Genomic DNA, 22,716 nt, shown 5'->3' with positions numbered 1-22,716 from the left:
CTTGCGTCGTTTGGTACAGAGATAGCTTAGATCCCGGGGAAGGACATAGGATACTTTTTCAAAATCAAAGAGTTCATATGGGATTTTTATAAACTTAAATCCACGCGGACGAAGTCGCGGGCATCATCTAGTCATAATAATTTATTAATTTTATAAATTTGACTTTTGTGTACTTTTGTGTAATAGCACTGCGTAGTGTGTAAAATGCACAGTTTTACGATAGGTAGGTACATCGTAAAACTGTGGTAAATGGTAGTTAGATACTGCCATCTATTGAACGAGTAAGGAATTACAAAGCTCTGATGCTAACACAAAGTAGCACCATGGTAGCACCAGAGTTTCTTCTCCCCTCAGAGTTCCTGACTCGTTTAATAGATGGCAGAGTTACACAAACCCCCAAAATCCAAAATATATAATTAATTATTATTGTTATTATATTATGGATAATAATATGGGGTGTAGTTAAAAAGTATATTTAAATATTGGAAAATTAATAAATTATATGTACTACTTACTTTATTTTTTAGGCTGGTAACAATTATGTGGTAATGATCAATGTTGCTGCTTTTACCAATTCGAAATTTAAAATTTTCCCTTCAACAGTGACGAACCTATTCATGGCATTTTTTTTCAGAAGTAATAAAGTGAAAGTGTGTTCGTTTGTTGGTTTATTGATTTGTTTGTCCTTCAATCACGACGCAAGTCGCAACAGAGTAACGGGTCGACGTGATTTTTTGCATAGATACCTATACTTAGTTAAAAATCTGAAGAGTGACATAGGCTATTTTTTATCTGAGACCATTAAAAAATTCCCGCGGGATTTTAAAAACCTAAATCCACACGGACCAAGTCGTGGGCATCAGCTAGACTAAGTTTATCCAATTAATATCTATAATATAAAATGAATCACTAAATGTGTTGCTCATCGCAAATCTCGTGAACCGCTGAACCGATTTCGCTAATTCTTTTTTTTTATAATATTCCTTGAAGTACGAGGATGGTTCTTACGGAGAGAAAAATTTAAAAAAATCCTGAAAAAGAATCGACTGTTAGGCGGTACGAAGTTCGCCGGGGCAGCTAGTATACAATACAATTTCGTTCCTATTTCGGTTCAATGGAGTGAGACCTGGCAATACTGGTTGCGAAAAAAAAAACAAAGCTAACTGTACTAGTATATACTTGTATACCTATATTACGTTAATTACGCTAAAGTTCTGTGATAGACCGTGACGGTCGTGTACGCCCATCGCATTAAAATCACAACAAAGCAACAACTATGAGAATTATCTGACAAATCTGTATACATTTTATTTTTGTTTTTATTGTTTTGATAAGTCGTTCCCAGATAATATAATGACTACTGTGAGTGCTAGTGCTGAAAACCTTTCAACCGATGCCCAGGTGAGTTCTGTTAATAAAATGGTAATTAGACCACTGTAATTAGAATTTGGAACGTAGAATATTATAACAGAAGGTTCAGGGGTTTACTATATTTGCGTGCCTTTCTGATTAAGTATATTAGTATTTAGAATCAATCCTCATTATAACTACACAGGACGTTTGGAATGAGTCACTCGTAGTGACCCTAACACGGAAGCTAGCTGCTCTGTACGCAATTCATTCCTGTTAGTGTGTTATTCAACGCTCTACTCGTGAGGTTATCATCTCATTGAAGCATTAAAATTGAATGCATACTATAATCTTGTTATTGTTTTTAGTCCTACTCCTTAGAAACTCTCCTATGCTAAGTTTAAAAGTTGTAATCTCTTTTATGATTAGTTTAAAACTTGCAAACCCTCTTTGCTTACTGAAATGGACATATACAAGTACACTGGAAGATATGCACCATACAAAATTACAGCTATATTTTTGTGCTCATTCGAAGCATCCTATCTTGCTTACCTGGGAATTAAAATTGACCCTATGTGAAATGGTCTTAGGGTTGACACTAGTTAACTAAAATAAAACTGTATTCAAAAATATAGAAAACAGATATTTTTATGATGAAACTATTCATTTAATTCTATATTACGTACTTGAGTCATCATCATCATCATCATGAAAAACCCACTGCCGACTCACTACAGAGCATGGGTCTCTTCTCAGAGTGAGAAGGGTTTTGGCCATAGTCTACCACGCTGACCAAGTGGTGATTGGCATATTTCACACACCTTTAAGAACATTATGGAGAACTCTCAGGCATCTCACAGTCTCAGGTTTCCTCACCGTCAAAGCAAGAGATATTTTAGTTGCTTAAAACATACTTTAACTCTGAAAAGTTAGAAGTGCATGCCCGGGATTGAACTCCCGACCTGCCGATTAGGAGGTGGACATTTCAACCACTAGGCTATCACCGCTTTAAATAAAAGCTAATATAGAGCTGAATTTATGTACCTATGTCCATGTAACATTGCAATCCGACAGGTGGTAGAAATTTTATAAATGTGCAATGAGCATGCAATATCTTATATCACCAATGCAGAGAGATGTTATAATTGGAGGTGCAAACTTCAAACAACAGGCATCTAAAGCCAAGTGTCCACTCATCATCATAAACCTATCGACGGCCCACTACTGAGGACAGGTCTTCTCAAAATGACTTCACATTCTGAAAGGAGACATGCTGTTCCATGATGACCATGACTTTCTTCAACATAGGGCTCTATTTTACGCCCTTAGGGGTTGAATTTTCAAACATCCTTTCTTAGCAGATGTGTACGCCATAATAGGTATCTGCATGCCAAATTTCAGCTTGATCCGTTCGGTAGTTTGAGCTGTATGTTGATAGATCAGTCAGTCAGTCAGCTTTTTCTTTTACATAGGTACTAGCTTATGCACATGACTTCGTCGACACAAATTTCAAACCCCTATTTTACCCCCTTAGGGGTTGAATTTTCAAAAATCCCTTCTTACCAGATTTCTATGTCATAATTGCTATCTCCATGCCAAATTTCAGCTCAATCCGTCCAATAGTTTGTTAGATCAGTCAGTCAGTTAGTCAGCTTTTCCTTTTATATATATAGATCTATCCTTCTTCTTCTTGTTACTTCTTTGGGGCTGTGCAAGTCCTTGGATTCCCTGTATCACTTCGACTGTAGTCAGTGCATTGAGAATGTCATCTCATATTATGTCTTCTACTATTATCTCTACTCTATTATGATTATTTATCTCTCTCTAGCCTCTAGTATATTATGGTATGACACCTCGCCGCCACTAATGCATATCCAATGAGCAGCAGCTCGCATTTCAAATGTTACTATTGCATAAGTATCCATTGAAATATGAATTTAAAATGATTATCCAATATCCTACTTCAAATAGTGATAGCCTAGTGGTTAAGACTTCGGCCCCCTTACTATTCGGGGAGTCTGGGGTTCAATCCCGCGCAGGACCCTCTAACTTCTAGGAGTTATGTGCATTTTTCACATATAACATGCTTTAACAGTGGAAGAAAACATCATGGGGAAACCTGCATGGCTGCGATGTTTCCATAATGTTCTCAAAGGTGTGTGAAGACTGCCGATCTACAGTGACCAGCGTCGTGAACTATGGGCGTACTTAGTGTAGTAGTGGGCCGGCGATGAATTGAGATGATGATGATTTACTACTTTAGCTGACTACTTAATTTTCCTCCTGATCTAATATTATGAGGTTGTTATTATTTTAAAACTTAGTAGGTTTTAATCTCCTGAGATATATGTGCCATAGTGGTGTGCTGTTTACACACACACACATACAAACTTTCGTCTTTTATAATATTAGTGTGATCTCTTCAGGCTAGTATTAGTATAATAAGTATGGAGGAGAACGACATTACTAAAACAATTCTCATATGTTTTCCAGAGTTGCGATGGCGGATCAATGTGCCTAGAGCTTGCCCTGGAAGGGGAGAGACTCTGCAAGGCTGGCGACTGCCGCGCCGGCGTCGCGTTCTTTCAGGCTGCCATCCAAGCAGGCACTGACGACCTTCGCACCCTCAGTGCTATCTACAGCCAATTGGGCAATGCATACTTCTACCTCGGGGACTACAATAAAGCGATGCAGTATCATAAACATGACTTGACATTGGCAAGGTGAGATTTCTTTATAATAGTGATATAGGCAATATGGAAAGCTCAGTCTAGTGATGAACCTTCAGTCAGCTTAGCAACGCTTACCTCCTCTCACAACCTTGTGCCCACAATAAATCGAACAGTGCGACTTGACATTGACAAGGTGAGACATCTTTTTATACTAGTGATATAGGCAATAGGCAATGCTCAGTCTAGTGATGAACCCTCAGCGCGTTTGTAGTCAACTTAGTAACGCTCACCTCCCCTCAACACAAACTCGTGACTACAATAAGGCAAAGCAGTACAACTTGACATTGGCAAGGTGAGACATTTTTTATGCTTGTGATATAGGCAATATGCAAATCTCAGTCTAGCTCTAAAAGGACCCTCAGCGCTTCTGCAATCATAAGCTGGGCTGAAGGGGAGGTAAGCGTTGCTATTAATCAACGCTTACCTCCCTTTAACCTTTTTCCTTACCTTCTCAGACCTTATAAATACTGAGTAAGTAATTTTGTGATTGATAAATAACTTTTATATGAAATCACCTTTTTACAGAACAATGAACGACAAACTCGGCGAGGCAAAGGCATCTGGCAACTTGGGGAACACGCTAAAAGTGATGGGCAAGTTTAATGAAGCGATCCAGTGTTGTAAACGACACCTAGAGATATCACGCTCGTTGGGAGACAGACTGAGCGAGGGCCGAGCCCTGTACAACCTGGGCAACGTGTACCATGCCCAAGGCAAACAGTTGGGCAGAGTGGGGCAAAACGATCCCGGGCAGTTTCCCCAAGAGGTCCGCGACTGTCTCATGCAAGCTGTCGCTTATTATGAGTGAGTTTTCTTTTGTATTTAGTAACTATTTGACTGGTACAATCTGAGGCGGATTAAATGTCGAGAGTGCCCTAGACAAGCACCTCATAGGCGCCCCTCTAGCAGCGATATTAAAAATATTACAAAAGATCATAGAATCGAGTAGATATAGTCTTTTAAAAAACCAGAATGAAATCTAAGCACCTAGAGTCTACGCAGTCTTTCCTACCTCTTAAGTTTTGATGTTACCTATTTGCAGAGAGAACTTGGAGTTAATGCGAAGCCTGGGCGACCGTCAGGCCATGGGGCGAGCGTGCGGCAACCTCGGCAATACCTGCTACTTACTGGGCGACTTTACTCGGGCCATCAGATACCATACGGAGCGGCTGCGGATCGCGCAGGAGGTGGGCGACCGCGCGGCTGAACGGCGTGCCAATAGCAACCTTGGCAATTCACACATTTTCCTCGGCCAGTTTGAGAACGCGGCGGAACATTACAAGTTAGTATCATTGTTCTGGAAGAAAATCTATATAACCTAGCGATGGGCGATAGTTGCAACAATTGATTTATTCCTCTTCACAAAAAGCAATTGAATAAAAAAAATTCAATTGTAAACTCCGAATGCGAAGCGCACGTTATGAAACGGATAAATCGCTTTTTAGGGTTCCGTACCTCGAAAGGAAAAACGGAACCCTGATAGGATCACTTAGGTTGTCTGTCTGTCGGTCTGTCAAGAAACCTACTGGGTTCTTCCCGTTGACCTAGAATCATGAAATTTGGCAGGTAGGTTAGGCCTTATAGCAGACATTAGGGGACAAATCTGAAAACCGTGTATATTTGCAGTTACATCACACAAAAAAATATATATTGTGGTGGTGGTGGTACTAATAATTAGTATTTTCAATTTTCTTAAACAGATTTTCATTTATTTTTATGCATCATAGTTTTTGAATTATCGTGCAAAATGTTGAAAAAATACGACTGTAGTACGGAACCCTCGTTACCCAAGCCTCACTCGTACTTGGCCGGTTTTTATTTAAACATCTTTGCGAACTGATCCTTCTGTACCTCGAAGGTACTATACGTAAAAGCGTGCCAACGCGCATGTTTCAACCGATTTAATCGAAATTGACACTTGCGAAAAGGTTTCTGAGTGTGGCGTGCACAAGGTTTGAAGCCAGGGTTGGCACTAGTTAAGTAGGAGCCTGTTTACTGGCAGGTCATTATGAAAAATATGCATTGAGCTATTCAACTGGGGTAAGCAGTGCAGTTATGCCTCTATGACCTGCACGCCACTGTAAATTCTGACATAATCAACGTGTAATATTGTACAGTATTTCCATTATAGGCAGCGCTTGAGTTTTCCAAACCAAAGTAACACTACGCCGTCAACCAATTCTCGCGTAAAAATTAATGTTTGCATGTTCGTCACCTATGCGTTCACGCATCGTTAATCCGATTTAGCGAAACGAAACAACATTTATTTGTAAAACATAAGGCTGTGCGTTGTTTGTCTGTTAGTCACGGTACAATTTGTATGATTAGATTAGTGTTTATAATTCTTTAAGTATTTTCAATTTAATTTATTTGTAAAACATAAAGCTGTGCGTTGTCCGTCAGTCAGTCACGGTACTGTTTTATGTGCTTAGATTAATTATTACAATTCCTTTTGTGTTTTCAAGTTATTTCATTTATTGATTGTGAAACAAGGCTTTGCGTTGTCCGTTAGTTGCAGTATTGTTTTAATTGCTAGGATTGGTTATTCAACTCCTTTTGAGTTTTCACATTGTTTAATTTGTTTGTAAAACATAAAGCTGTGCGTTGTCCGTCATCCGTCAGTCCGTCACGGTACTGTTTTATGTGCTTAGATTAATTATTACAATTCCTTTTGTGTTTTCAAGTTATTTCATTTATTGATTGTGAAACAAGGCTTTGCGTTGTCCGTTAGTTGCAGTATTGTTTTAATTGCTAGGATTGGTTATTCAACTCCTTTTGAGTTTTCACATTGTTTAATTTGTTTGTAAAACATAAAGCTGTGCGTTGTCCGTCATCCGTCAGTCCGTCACGGTACTGTTTTATGTGCTTAGATTAATTATTACAATTCCTTTTGTGTTTTCAAGTTATTTCATTTATTGATTGTGAAACAAGGCTTTGCGTTGTCCGTTAGTTGCGGTATTGTTTTAATTGCTGGGATTGGTTATTCAACTCCTTTTGAGTTTTCACATAGTTTAATTTATTTGTAAAACATAAAGCTGTGCGTTGTCCGTCATCCGTCAGTCCGTCACGGTACTGTTTTATGTGCTTAGATTAATTATTACAATTCCTTTTGTGTTTTCAAGTTATTTCATTTATTGATTGTGAAACAAGGCTTTGCGTTGTCCGTTAGTCGCGGTATTGTTTTAATTGCTGGGATTAGTTATTCAACTCCTTTTGAGTTTTCACATTGTTTAATTTATTTGTGAAAAATAAAGCTGTGCGTTGTCTGTCAGATAGTCACGGTACAAATATTGTATGGTTAGATTAGTGTTTATATTTTTTTTTCAAGTTATTTAATTTATTTGTAAACCATAAAGCTATGCGTTATCCGTCAGTCAATCACGGTACCTTTTTATGTGCTTAAATTGGTTAGTTAAATTCCTCTTGTATTTTCAAGTTATTTTATTTATTTGTAAAACATAAAGATGTGCGTTGTCCGTCAGTCAGTCACTGTTTTATGTGTATTGGTTATTACAATTTTGTTGTGTTTTCAAGTTATTTTATTGTTTTGCGAAACATAAGGCCGTGCGTTGTCCGTCAGTCAGTCATGGCACTGTTTTATGTGCTTAGATGGTTTTTACAATTTTGTTGTATTTTTAAGTTATTTCATTTATTTGCGAAACATAAGGCTGTGCGTTGTCTGTTAGTCAGTCACGGTACTGTTTTATGTGCTTAAATTGGTTAGTTAAACTCCTCTTGTATTTTTCAATTTATTTAATTTATTTGTAAAACATAAAGCTATGCGTTATCCGTCAGTCAGTCACGGTACTGTTTTATGTGCTTAAATTGGTTAGTTAAATTCCTCTTGTATTTTCAAGTTATTTTATTTATTTGCAAAACATAACGCTATGGGCGGTCCATCAGTCAGTCACAGTATCTAACATTTTCAAGATATTTTTATTTATTTGCGAAACATAAGGCCGTGCGTTGTCCGTCAGTCAGTCATGGCACTGTTTTATGTGCTTAAATGGTTTTTACAATTTTGTTGTATTTTTAAGTTATTTCATTTATTTGCGAAACATAAGGCTGTGCGTTATCTGTTAGTCAGTCACGGTACTGTTTTATGTGCTTAAATTGGTTAGTTAAATTCCTCTTGTATTTTCAATTTATTTAATTTATTTGTAAAACATAAAGCTATGCGTTATCCGTCAGTCAGTCACGGTACTGTTTTATGTGCTTAAATTGGTTAGTTAAATTCCTCTTGTATTTTCAATTTATTTAATTTATTTGTAAAACATAAAGCTATGCGTTATCCGTCAGTCAGTCACGGTACTGTTTTATGTGCTTAAATTGGTTAGTTAAATTCCTCTTGTATTTTCAATTTATTTAATTTATTTGTAAAACAAAGCTGTGCGTTGTCCGTCAGTCAATCACGGTACTGTTTTATGTGCTTAGATTAATTATTACAATTCCTTTTGTATTTACAAGTCATTTCATTGATTAATTTCGAAACAAGACTATGCGTTGTCCCATCTCAGATTTACTGTTATTTAATTCATTTGTATTTTCAAGTTATTTAATTTATTTTGAAATAGTTGTGAGTTGCCCTTCAGTCAATCACAGTACTGTCATAAATGGTTAAATTGGTTATTAAAATTTTATTCTTTTTGTAAAGTTATATCCTTGGATGAATGTTTTTTTTTTTTCTAAAACAAGTGTGCGCTTTGTCCGTCAATCAGTTATATTACTGTTTATATGGTTACATTTGTTATTACGATAATTTACGCTACGTTATTACAAATTTATGTGTATTTTATGCAAAGTGAAATAAAGCTATTTCATTTATTTGCCTCTTTGGGCATGAAATTGTAGTATAGGTTTGCGGTACTATGTCAGAAACCTTCACGCAAGTGTCAACAACAACTGAACAGAATTTTAACACGATCGAATGAACGATGCAAACTTACAAACGCAAAATTTTATACTAACATAAAATATATATATATATTTATTTAAAAAAAGATAATATTTGGCCACCAATAATAAATAACTGAATCGAAATGATTGTCATGCATTGCGAATAATATTTTAGCCTAAGTTATACTTTGAGCTACGCGACACGTTCCTCCTAGTGTTGGGGACAATACGCAGAGAAACTTTCAGCTTTTATAAAATAACAAAGGTCTGGCACGCGCTGGCTCTTAGTCCATAAGGTCATCTTAAGGTGATCTCGGCAAAGTTAGTGACCGCTAAGGTTTTATACTTTTTTATTACAATTATTCACTCAATGTTAATTTTGTTAATTTATTGTAAATTAGCTGATGCCTGCTTCTTCGACTGCGTGGGTTTAAATTTTTCACAATTCCGTGGAAACTCTTTGATTTTTCGGGATAAAAATTAGCCCATGTCTGTCTCTAAAATGCAAGCTATCTCTGCATCAAATAGATGACCGTCCACGTGCATTTAGATTTTCTAGAAATTCTGTGGCAACTCTTTGACTTTCTAGTACAAAAAGTGGCTGAGGTACACGCTATCTTTGTACCAAATTTAGTCAAAATCGGTTAAATGGATGGACCGTGAAAAACTACCAGACAGACGTTTGCATTTATAATATTAGTATTGATTTGTATGGAGTATATATTTCATTAGTGAATAGTTGTTATATAGCTACGATCCCATGTAATCCAAAACTACCTAAGCGTCTACAGTTTGTTTAATGTACGAGTATCACATGTCACCTTATCTTCAAGTCACCGGTTAATGGTACTGCCGCACTATCGGGATTTGGCAAATGATTCGAGTTTGAACTTAACGAGAGTTCTGCATTCGGCAAATCCACTGGCCACCCTATTCGGGATTCGACGAATGTTTTTTTTTGATGAATTCCTAAGTTAAAATAAGTTTAAGTAATTTAAAATAAGTTTGGCAAACCGGCAGGTGCAAAATAGGGTATTTAATGGGTATTTGACAGGTTTATCCACTGAACCACTCGGCCAATCACAGCTGTTTACGATCACGTGACTAAAGTAGACATCGAAAACAATTTTCTTTGTCGATTTTCTCTTAAAATATCTCGTATTTTTCTTAACTGAGTAAACAGTTTGTATCTAAAATTCATATTCGATACGGATACCATCAATAGATCCTATATTTTACATACTGTCAAATACCCTATTCTAAAACAGCCAATATTTCTCCCTGTTGTGTATTAGATATATCCCGTAAAAAAACAATGATTCCCTCGGGATTTTCAAAATCCCCTATTTACGTGCCAACCATTCGGGTTAGTGCGAGTGTGTGGAGCGATACGACTGTTGCAGGCCACACAATTTGCGAAGCAACTAGGGAATGCAAGACAATCGTCTTATCACTTCTGTTGAAAGGCTAAGCTGTGTCATCAATTTTATCGACTATGCCATATGCCTGCAAAAATCACTGCGTAGAAAAACAATCGGTAGTCAGTGTGGATGTGTCTAAGTAAAAAAAATTGATTTTGTGGCGAAAAATATTTACGCAATTTTTTTTAGTTTAGGTGCCGTTTTAGTATAAGTTTTTGAGTGACTATTTTCGGTGACTTTACTTAAACGTTAATCTTATATATATGTTAAAGTTTGTGTGTTCGTCCGTTCGTTACGTATGCGTTCGTGACTTCTTCGTGCGATTGAGTTGAAACTTTGTACAGTTGTTGTTGGCACTATCCAATATTTTACGAAATATTTGTATAAGATTAGGTGGTGCCTGCGATTTCGTCCGTGTAGAGTTAGGTTTTAAAAAATCCACTGGGAAGTCTTTGATTTTCCCTGATAAAAAGTAATCTATGTCCTATATCTATTGCTGTACCGAGTAGATGATACTTTGGATTGTTTTTAAATAAAGTTGGGAATTATTTATTATATTAAATGCCAGAAGCATATGTCCGTCACTGGGATGCAAGCTATCTCTGTACCAAATTTCGTCGAAATCGGTTTAACGGATGGGCCGTGAAAAGATTAAAATTATATGGATTCACAAAGCAGCGTGGCCACTTTACGACAAATTTGTCGACGCCCTTAATGTTGAAGCTTCAGCATATACAATGAAAACTATAATATAATTGTTATAACTACAGGCGAACCTTAGCTCTGGCTGAAGAGCTAGGGGATGCAGCGGTGGAGGCCCAAGCCTGCTACTCTCTAGGCAACACGTATACCTTGCTGCGAGAGTACCGCACGGCTGAGGAGTACCACGCAAGACACTTGTCTGCAGCAAGGAAGCTGCAGGACCGAGTGGGCGAAGGCAGGGCCTGCTGGTCCCTCGGCAACGCACACGCAGCGCTGGGAAACCACGAGAAAGCGTTATATTACGCGAAAGAACACTACAACATTTCTAAAGAGGTCAGTTCAACTTTCTTCTTTTATATTTTGGTTAAAATTCCGAAAGTGCATACTGCTCGTCCACGCGGACCCTTGCGGGTCCTGTGGTAACTGCTCAGAGCATTGGCTCTCTTCAGTGGTTGCAAAGTCGCCTGTAGTCGCAGGTCGCAGGGTGTGACCACTGGTCAGTATGGTGTCAAGTACGGTGAGGCGCTGCAGTGCGATCGAGCCCGCGTGTGATTCGAGCGGCTACTACAGCGCAGTGTGGGCATACTGCTGATAAATCTGAAAGCCATAACAATGTATTTTGGCCTCCTAATCACGAATATCATTACGAAAATTAACGCAAACCCCATTTTCAATATACGAAAAACGAAAGAGAACTTGTTTTCTTTCGCTGTGCAAACGACATTCCGAACCAGTGGTAAAAATTAAACTACCCGACTATTCAAAAGCACTTATAAAAAGTTTACTTGAATAAAACATATTCTATTGTATTTTATTCCTAACTGATTTAGACCGATTTATGTGTGTGTGTACAGCGGAGATTAGAAATTGTGGGGCGCCACTCCCACGTTTTTAAGAACTTTTTGTTTATTTTTTTGCCAATTTTTCGTTATGATAATCGTGATTAGGAGGTCAAAGTACGTTATACATAATAGCAAATTCAATATTCATCGGCAATATCCGCTTTTCGGCATATAGCACAGGTAGCAGGAAATAATTGGTTTAAAAAGGCCAAAGGTCTAGTGGGAGGCTTCGGCCGTGGCTAGTTACCACCCTACCGGCAAAGCCGTGCCGCCAAGCGATTTAGTGTTCCGGTACGATGCCGTGTAGAAACCAAAGGGGTATGGGTTTAATAAAAACTGCCATACCCCTTCCAGGTTAGCCCGCTATCATCTTAGACTGCATCATCACTTACCACCAGGTGAGATTGCAATCAACGGCTAACTTGTAATTGAATAAAAAAAAGAAAAAAAAGAAAAATGGCACTAACTTGAAGAGACCTATACCCAATGAGCGATCCTTATCAAAAAACATATAAATATACTTACATATAAATATGTAAATTACTAATTTACTAACACACAAATAAACACAACTACAAACATAAATACACACACATACATTTATACGATACAATTATACACGCATGCACACGCTCATGAACACACACACACACACAACACACACACACACCAACATACGCCAACATATTACTGATTAACATACTAACAAATATAATACAATATACATATTATATAGATATTAGAATACGCTTTTCGGAAGTACACAGCATTTTTACCATCAAAGCTTAAGGTACCTATCCTAAACAAAGGACTCTCCGTCACTCGCTCTATAGTTGTCCGTAGTTTGTTTCTCATTTGAATACTAACCAATCAAACTGGATATAATTTTGTAGACACTTTCTAGAAACTAATATCTAAGTCTGTTGTTTGTCAGTTTTCCGTAAACATAACTAGTTTTAAATTTACACCGGTTCACAGATTTGTATGTACAGTCATGATCAACCCATCCCCGGCTCACTACAGAGCACGGATCTCCTCTCAGAGTGAGAAGGGTTTTGGCCATAGTCTACCACGCTGGCCATGTGCGGATTGGTAGACTTCACACACCTTTGGAAACATTATGGAAAACTCTCAGGCATGCACGTTTCCTCACGATGTTTTCCTTTACCGTTAAAGCAAGTGATATTTAATTACTTAAAATGCACATAACTACGAAAAGTTAGAGGTGCGTGCCCGGGATCGAGCCCCCGACCTCCGATTAGAAGGCGGACGTCCTAACCACTAGGCTATCACAGCTTTTGTATGTACAGTACGCGGCAGAAAATAATGTACATCGACCTTTAGAAAGAGGTAGCTGTTTTATAGAGCACTGTCTCTGTCGTCGAGCCCGAGTAAACGTCACATAGGTATGAGTGACAGAGACAACGCTCTACAAAGCCGAAATGTCATTCTCAAGGCTGACGTACATTATTTTCTGCCGCGCACTGTACTCATATCTGTCCTAATATGTATGTCCTTCCTTCCGACGTTTGACGTTCATCCTACCGTACCTAAGTAATAAATATAGTATCTAAGTTTATTTCCTACATCCATGTAAATATCATCTTTCCTCAGCATTTTTCCTTTTCATGTCTTTTGACGTTCATCTAACCGTATTTAAGTAATGTATACTTTTTATACATACAAAAAATGTTATGCTTTTTAAAAATTTGTTTCATCTATGCAATATTACAAGCTCCGCTCTCAAAGGACTTTTTTATACGTACATAAAATATGAAGTCTAAGCAGTAAGAGTTAAATTACTAGAGGAGCAAATATTTACATATTCCAGTATTTTGTTAGTGAGTATATATTAAAATCAAAACGATTCAGACAGCGGAGTCGTTGCAGTTGGTAATAATAACACTTAATAAGTGCAGATAAATTTGATTACTGACCTACTTAATTTTAATTGTATTGTATTCTTTTAATATGTTGTGACATTTTATTCATTGAATGCTGTATAAGGCTAATAATTTCATTTTTTGATAATGTTTAATAACTTACCTTATTGTATACTTCCATCTTTTTTGTACCAACGTGCTTGCACATAAATGATTATTTATTAATTTATTTAAACCCCTCGTAAGCCTTCACCCCGAATTAATCGACATTGCGTGAACACGATTCACTTGTTCGTTTCTCACACGCCCCGTTAAGATGCCGGTATATTAGTGTTCCATAAGTGTTCCATGTATTAAGCTGTGATAGCCTAATGGTTAGGGCGTCCGCCTTCTAGTCGGAGGTTGGGGGTTCGATCCCGGGCACGCACCTTTAACTTTTCTGAGTTACGTGCATTTTAAGTAATTAAATATCACTCGCTTTAACGGTGAAGGAAAACATCGTGAGGAAACCTGCATGCCTGAGAGTTCTCCATAATGTTCTCAAAGGTGTGTGAAGTCTACCAATCCGCACATGGCCAGCGTGGTAGACTATGGCCAAAACCCTTCTCACTCTGAGAGGAGACCCGTGCTCTGTAGTGAGCCGGCATGGGTTGATCATGATGATGATGATGATGATTAGTGTTCCATATTTCAAAACGAAACAAGGATTAAACCCTATGATTCTCCGGGATAAAAAATTGCCTATATCAATTTTTGGGACGCTTACTACCTCTGTACCGAATTTCATATAAATCCGTTAAAACCATGGGTCATTCAGCATCCCGTGGGAACTCATCGATTTTACGGGATAAAAAGTAGCCTATGTCCGGCCCCGAGATGTAAGCTAATCGGTAAAACAGTTGGGCCGTGAAAAGCTAGCAGACAAACAGGCAGACAGACACACCTTCGCATTTATTATATTAGTATGGATATGGATTAAAAGTCAGTCACAGTAATGAGATCCTTCTCTCCACAGCTCGGCGATGTGCTGGGTATGGCCACGGCGCAGATGAACATCGGAGACCTGTGCAAAGTCCTAGGGCTCCCCGTGGACGCGGCGCCCGCTCAACCGCAAGACGCCCCCGCGCCGCGTACGCCCTTCAACGCGCTGCGAGTCAGGCGACAGAGTATGGAGCAGTTATCTCTTATACAGGTATATAATGGCGTCAATTCTGTTATCTAAAAATATATAAAAGAAAAAGATGACTGATCGGGCTGAAATTTGGCATGCAGATAACTATTATAACGTAGGCATCCACTGAGAAAGGATTTTTGAAAATTCAACCCCTAATAGGGGCGAAATAGGGGTTAGAAATTTGTGTAGTCCACGCGGACGAAGTCGCGAGCATAAGCTAGTCATTCTCTAAACTAAATGTAGAGTATCTGCATCTTTTTCTTTTAAATATTGCTAAAACGGGACGGAACATGAATTTTACATTTAAAGACTCTAAATTTTACCCAAAACCCTTCTCACTCTGAGAGGAGACCCGTGCTCTGTAGTGAGCCGGTGATGAGTTGATCATGATGACAAATTTAAACAATAGACTCGCTACCTTCTCGCTACTGGCAGCATAAGTCATGACGTTTGACATATCTAAATTGAATTTAACACTGTCAAACTGTATCTGTCCTTTTCATATTACATTAGTAAGAAGAGGATGTGAATATTCTAAAATTTAGTTTAGCTCAAAATCAGTTCCAATGTTTATCTTCCACTTAAAACTACTATACAAGGAAAGAAGTTAGTATAGCGCTCAATGGGCGTTAACAGTTTTGAGTCACCAACCAATCACAAACGAAACAAATGTTTGTGAATTGAATTTCAAATGTTTTTTTGAAAACATTTTCGAATTGAATCTCGAATGTATTTGAAAACATGTTTGAGATTGGTTGGTTCTCTAACGTCTGGTTAACGCCCACTGATGTTTTTGGCTCTGTCATCTCTATCGTATTACATAACAGAGAGAGCGCTATATTAACTTCTTTCTATGGATAGAGTATAGATGCTGTAGAGGCTGCGAATAACGAAACTAAAGAAATGTAAACCAAGCTCAAAAATTACGCCATGTTCTAGTGCGCGATAGGTCGAGTTTGCAATCGGAGTATGAAACGGGAGGACGCCTCGCACGCCCGCAGCGGGTTAAAGCAGGGGGTGTGCGGGGAGTCCCCAGCTCGAACTCCGTTTCGACCTGTCGCGTACTATGGGGAGATGAAAAGAGCCTCCTCACGTGGTGCTTAGTTAACCACCGCAAGCATCCGGCGTCCCTGGAAGCAGCACTATACAAACAAAACCGGTCAAGTGCGTGGAGGGCCACGCGCATTGTAGGGTTCCGTAGTCACAATTAAACTCGAAAAACATATATAACTCCTTAACCTGTGAACCCTACTTAGCCATGATAGTTTCCTTTAAAATTGATTATAATATTCTACTGCTGTAAATTTTTTCACGTTCCTATATACTACCATTGGGCTGATAAATGGGGGGCACTTGACTCTAATAAAAATTAGCACTTTAAAATATCATATTTTACAAACGGACGAGAAAAAAAACATCCCCACTGTACTACATGTACAGCTACCCTAAAAATAAGAGTTCCTTGTTTACTACGGAACCCTAAAAACCAGTACCTAGGCTGACTAATCTTTTCACCACGATGGCCACCTTTGCGGTTGCGGCTTTTTGGGCTGCCCGTGTTTGAGGTGACCGTCGGCTCGAGAAGAAGAAGAAGTCGCGTACTATCTATACTTAATATTATAAATGCGAAAGTATGTCTCTCTGTCTGTCTGTCTGCTAGCTTTTCACGGCTCAACCGTTCAACCGATTTTGACGAAATTTGGTACAGAGATAGCTTGCATCCTGGGGAAGGACATAGGCATACTTTTTATCCCGGAAAATTAAAGAGCTCCCACGGGATTTTTAAAAACCTAAATCCACGCGGACGAAGTCGCGGGCATCATCTAGTAGTTGATAAACGAAACTAAGCACACAGAGAACGACACCAAAAAAATAGGATATTGATGATTTCTATTGTCTCCAGATAACACCAGACGCTAAGAAGAAAGAGGGGGAAGAGAAACAGGAAAGGGAGATGGGAGGGGAGTCTGAAGAAACAGAGGGCCCATCGGAAATGTTCATGGAGCTGGTAGCACGCTGTCAATCGGCGCGGATGGACGAGCAGCGAGCTTCGCTGGACAAGGAGAACCGCCCCCGAAGCAAGTTGCAGCGAGCCGCCAGTGGCCCGAACAAAAACCCGTGAGTGATTTTTTATTTATTTATAGACTAACGCTTCGCAGCAATCAGATTTACACATTACATACAAATCGTACGGTATAGTACGCCACAGGTCGAGCTGGCATTCGGGGAGGCAACGCCCCGAACAACCGCACAGTCCCCGCGCTGATCTAGTGCGGGTGACGTGCGGGTGTGCGGGGACGTCCCTCGCCTCATACCCCGCATAACGAATTGAAATGAACACATTTTAAAATTTTTTCTTGTGATGTAACCACAAATTCACGGTTTTTAGATTTTTCCCCTCATGTCTGCTATAAGACCTACTGTTCAATAGGGAATGATATACCGAGCACTTACCCTTTGCGCCAGCTGCAGCATAACACCCTGGGCCCAGGTCTTCTGTGTCGATAGCACCCTATTTTTCACATATATATTGTCTTGAAAATAAAGTGGTCACTGGTTTTAGTTAAATCACAATCACAACCTCCCTGACGCAGTGGTGACCGCTGTGGTCTTAAGAGTGGGAGGTCCCGGGTTCGATTCCTGGCAGGGGTTTGGAATTTTATAATTTCTAAATTTCTGGTCTGGTCAGGTGGGAGGCTTCGGCCGTGGCTAGTTACCACCCTACCGGCAAAGCCGTGCCGCCAAGCGATTTAGCGTTCCGGTACAATGCCGTGTAGAAACCAAAGGGGTATGGGTTTAATAAAAACTGCCATACCCCTTCCAGGTTAGCCCGCTATCATCTTAGACTGCATCATCACTTACCACCAGGTGAGATTGCAGTCAAGGGCTAACTTGTATCTGAATAAATAAATAAATAAAAAAAAAAAAACAACACGTCGATAGAGTCCAGATTCCAGAAATTAATTTGTTTTTGCAATGGAACGCGTGCTTATCGATTATTGCAGTCGATCTGAGAGATATGATGGCGCCGAATCGCCAATCAGAAGAACGCATTGACATGCGTTGCATCGGCGCTAGGGGGCGCTCGACAAACCAACCCAATGAACAATTACGAAAATAAATATGAGATATATTTGCTAGAAAAAATCCTCCAAATTATGTTGACTTTGAAATATATCCTGTTCCAGTACGGAACACCTACCTTCCTGCCAAATTTCATGATTCTAGGTCAACGGGAAGCACCCTGTAGGTTTCTTGACTGACAGACAGACAGACAGACAGACAGACAACAAAGTGATCCTATAAGGGTTCCGTTTTTTCTTTTGAGGTACGGAACCCTAATAATAAAAAGAAGATTAACAATATTGGTGAATGGTCCGAATTCATGTCGTGTCTTCCTTCAATATTTAGGTACCTTGGTGAGATGTTCTTAGACAAAAAATCTGTCAGATCTGGGGTTTTTGAAGATTAATTGGCCAATAACATACCATTACTGATCACGTCGCGTCTTAAGTCTTTGATCGCACTCAACAATTCTTTACCTTTTATTGTTTAACATCATCATCATCATCATCATGATCAACCCATCACCGGCTCACTACAGAGCGCGGGTCTCCTCTCAGAGTGAGAAGGGTTTTGGCCATAGTCTACCACGCTGGCCATGTTCGGATTGGTAGACTTCACACACCTTTGAGAACATTATGGAGAACTCTCAGGCATGCAGGTTTCGTCACGATGTTTTCCTTCACCGTTAATGCAAGTGATATTTAATTAATTAAAACGCACATAACTCAGAAAAGTTAGAGGTGCGTGCCCGGGATCGAACCCCCGGACCTCCGATTAGAAGGCGGACGTCCTAAGCACTAGGCTATCACTGCTTCCTGCTGCTTGTTATAAACATACCAGAAGTGAAATTAAATATCAATCACAACGCGCAGAGGCTTATCCAGAGTTTTACCTTTTATAATAACCTAACTGCAATATTAACTTGATTAGGGCACAATAATTGCTATTGTCTACCAATCCGCACATGGCCAGCATGGTAGACTATGGCCAAAGCCCTTCTCACTCTGAGAGGAGACCTGTGCTCTGTAGTGAGCCGGCGATAAGTTGATCATGATGATGATGATGAATTGCTAATGCAACCACTCAATCAAGATGGCGACCTAAACCCAAAAAGCATTTAATAGTCGGTCGAGCCTCGAGTCGGGCCGAGACTGGCTTAAAAACTATCAACCACACGCATTTACACAATTGCATCAAGATCACGTGACTTTCGTTTCAAAAAGCGGCAACTACAAGTGCGACAACATTGTTGTTAATCTAGGGCCCCAGAAAATATTGTTCGCGTTAAAATCTCCATCATTTATAAATCTGTGTCCATATTGTCTCTAGAATCTTAAGTATTTGAAGACAAAACTGCCTTCAAAACATGATGATGATGAAACGCATAAGTCAGGATCACAACCTTTTAGATTAACAGAGCCTTCGTGGGCGCACTAACAATAATCTCGCACTACGAGAGACAACACGAACTATCCTCAACAATAACTATAGCAACTTATGGGTCATGCCACCAACGTCTCCTATGATTAGACAACGTTACAAACTCTGACGAAGCGCCCCGGAAATGTATCCGGCTACGACATTTTTTTTTTGAGAATGCCGTGGTGAGCAGTTGGCTACAGTTGTAAAATGGAGTGATGAAAATCCATGGGAGATTCATCAGGTGCATCTACGCTCCAAAAACGACACGGGTATGGATTTTGATTGAGCTCCATTGAAATGCGTAAATGCCAACCAAAATTGGTCCACCAGGATACACCATCTACATCTGCTGAAATTAAATTTAGACATAATGTAATTTAAAGTCCCCTAAAATAAAATAAAAATTGTGATAAAAATCACTTACATTTTTATTTTATTTCATTTTGAAGTTCGAGTGCTCTTAATGTAATACCCTTTTATTAATATATAAAGGTGTACTAATACAAGGTGTCCCAAGAAATAGTGTCAAACGGTTGTCCAGCGATAGAATAACACTACCAGAATCACTCCCATGTATGCTCTGCGATTTTGCGTAGTTTTTGAGTTATGATTTTTTTTCGTATTTTTAGGGTTCCGTACCTTAAAAGGAAAAACGGAACCCTTATAGGATCACTTTGTTGTCTGTCTGTCTGTCTGTCTGTCAAGAAACCTACAGGGTATTTCCCGTTGACCTAGAATCATGAAATTTGGCAGGTAGGTAGATCTTATAGCTGACATTTGGGGAAAAATCTGAAAACCGTGAATTTAGGGTTAGATCACACAAAAAAAATTAAATTGTGGTCATGAACTAATAATTAGAGATTTTCAACTTTCGAAGTGAGTGACTATATCAAGTGGGGTATCATATGAAAGGTCTTCACCTGTACATTCTAAAACAGATTTTTATTTATTTTTATGCATCATAGTTTTTGAATTATCGTGCAAAATGTCGAAAAAATACGACTTTAGTACGGAACCCTCATTGCGCGAGCCTGACTCGCACTTGGCCGGTTTTTTTTATTAGCTAGGTGAATATCAGTGCCTTTGCACACAAAAAAATATAATATAATATTAATATTATAAAATAGCATGACTTGGTCAGATCTGATACCGATAAGTCATTAAAAAAGTTGAATCCCATGTTAGTAAAAATTCAAAACATACGTAAGTTTTTCGAAGGTGATTAAAAAAAAGTCACAGAAAAATTTTGTGCAGACCTTTTTAAAAACTTGCTTATTTTATCATCTATTCTATTAACCCTATAAACAATGAGCTATCTCTATGGTATCATACTTAAAATTTGACTCAAAGCGTAACTATCCAAAGATAACGTACGACCTGGGAACCGAGATAGGGGTGAGCTTAATAAAACTATAAATAATAATAGTTATGTATTGTATTTACAAAAAAAACCCGGCCAAGTGCGAATCAGACTCGCGCACTGAGGGTTTCCGTAGTACAATCGTATTTTATCGACATTTTGCACGATAAAACAAAAACTACTTACTAGATCTCGTTCAAACAAATTTTCGGTGGAAGTTTGCATGGTAATGTACATCATATATTTTTTTAGTTTAATCATTCTCTTATTTTAGAAGTTACAGGGGGGAGGGGGGGGGGGGGCACACACATTTTACCACTTTGGAAGTGTCTCTCGCGGAAACTATTCAGTTTAGAAAAAAATCATATTAGAAACCTCAATATCATTTTTGAAGACCTATCCATAGAGTGCGCAGTGCGCATTTTGTGTAAAAATCTTAATGCGGTTCACAGAATACATCTCCTTACCAAGTTTCAACAGTATAGCTCTTATACGAGTAGTTTTGGAAAAAAGTGGCTGTGACATACATCCAGACAGACATGACGAATCTATAAGGGTTCCGTTTTTTGCCATTCGGCTACGGAACCCTAAAAAAATGTCTATCTTCGTGCTCAATACATAATCTACATCTTCTATAAAAGCTTCTTTTAATTTTAAAAATGCTACCTTGTTATTTTTTATTGTCTTCGGCCTGTCTCAACTTTTCTCTACGTTTCTTAATTCTTTTAGGTACACTATCTCTTTGTAGTAGCCCCAGACAAAAAAGAACGATAGAATTTAAATCGGGTGAGCGTAGTGACCCAACCGCTTAAATGGCGAGACCTATTTACGTTTTTTGAGAGAAGATCTGAATAGATTGTTATTAGACTAGCTGATGCCCGCGACACCGTGGAAAATACCGTAGCTTATGTCACTCTCCAGGTCTTAAACTATACCCATGCAAAAAATCACGTTGCTCCCTTGTGTCGTGATTGAAGGACAAACAAGTAGTGTTGTTCTACCTCTAGACAACCGCTTGACAATATTTCTTGGCACGTATAAATAAAAGGAAAAGCTGACTGACTGACCGATCTATCAACGTCCATCTCAAACTATTGATGGATCGGGCTGATATTTTGGCATGCAGATAGCTATTATGACGTAGACATGCGTTAAGAAAGGATTTTTGAAAACTCGATCCCTAAAGGGGTAAGACGGGCTTAAAATTTGTGTAGTTCACACGGACAAAATCGCGGGCATAAGCTACTTCAGTATAAATATATATGTATAACTGACTAAACTCACATATTTGTCGGAGTATATCCGACTAGTTTTGAACCTGTCCGAGGTCTTCATACAATGGGCCACACGCCCTTGGGCGCCGCGTCGCAGTTCGATACTAGTCGACGTTTGACAAATCCAATTTCAATTATTGGTTCCTCTAAAACCGGTCGGTTAAGTTTGAGTCGGACTTGTCCACGAAGGGTTCCGTAGAATCGTACAAGATATACCTAAGATTTTTATGTAAACTTACGCACTGCAAGTCAATGACGACGTATATGTGATTTAGTAAATTAATTTTTTCGTGAACACATTTTAATTTATTTTTTGTAATGTAACAAATTCACGATTTTCGGATTTTTTTCTTTACTTGTGCTATAAGACCTACCTACCTGCCAAATTTCAAGATTCTAGGTCAACGGGAAGTACCCTATAGGTTTTCTTGATAGACACGACAGGCAACAAAGTGATCCCATAAAGGTTCCTTTCCTTTTGAGGTACGGAACCCTAAAAATCGGCCCAAGTCAATTAAACCTTAATCAAACAATGCTGACTCTGTTACAAAGCTAAATACTGTCTGTCTGAAGTGCTCTATTCGCTTTGAAACA

At 38.8% G+C, this 22,716-nt stretch overlaps 1 protein-coding gene across 2 annotated transcripts in view; it reads left to right on the top strand.

Annotated features, from left to right (window-relative positions):
* The first annotated feature begins 1,204 nt into the window (after positions 1 to 1,204).
* pins (G-protein-signaling modulator pins) overlaps positions 1,205 to 22,716 on the top strand; it is a 54,506-nt gene continuing 32,994 nt past the window's right edge. For both annotated transcript variants that reach the window (XR_011238462.1, XM_069508975.1), the window contains exons 1-7: positions 1,205 to 1,401; positions 3,844 to 4,073; positions 4,608 to 4,886; positions 5,125 to 5,364; positions 11,170 to 11,434; positions 14,842 to 15,018; positions 16,904 to 17,118. Coding sequence is in view for 1 of the 2 variants with exons in the window: in XM_069508975.1 (XP_069365076.1) it covers positions 1,354 to 1,401; positions 3,844 to 4,073; positions 4,608 to 4,886; positions 5,125 to 5,364; positions 11,170 to 11,434; positions 14,842 to 15,018; positions 16,904 to 17,118 (1,454 nt within the window). In the remaining variant the exon portion in view is untranslated. The remainder of the gene's footprint in view (positions 1,402 to 3,843; positions 4,074 to 4,607; positions 4,887 to 5,124; positions 5,365 to 11,169; positions 11,435 to 14,841; positions 15,019 to 16,903; positions 17,119 to 22,716) is intronic.

This window comes from Maniola hyperantus, chromosome Z (genome assembly GCF_902806685.2).
Source record: "Maniola hyperantus chromosome Z, iAphHyp1.2, whole genome shotgun sequence".
Classification (NCBI taxonomy): domain Eukaryota; kingdom Metazoa; phylum Arthropoda; class Insecta; order Lepidoptera; family Nymphalidae; genus Maniola; species Maniola hyperantus.
Note: the sequence above shows the minus strand (reverse complement) of the source record. Positions and strands in the feature narration are given on the sequence as shown.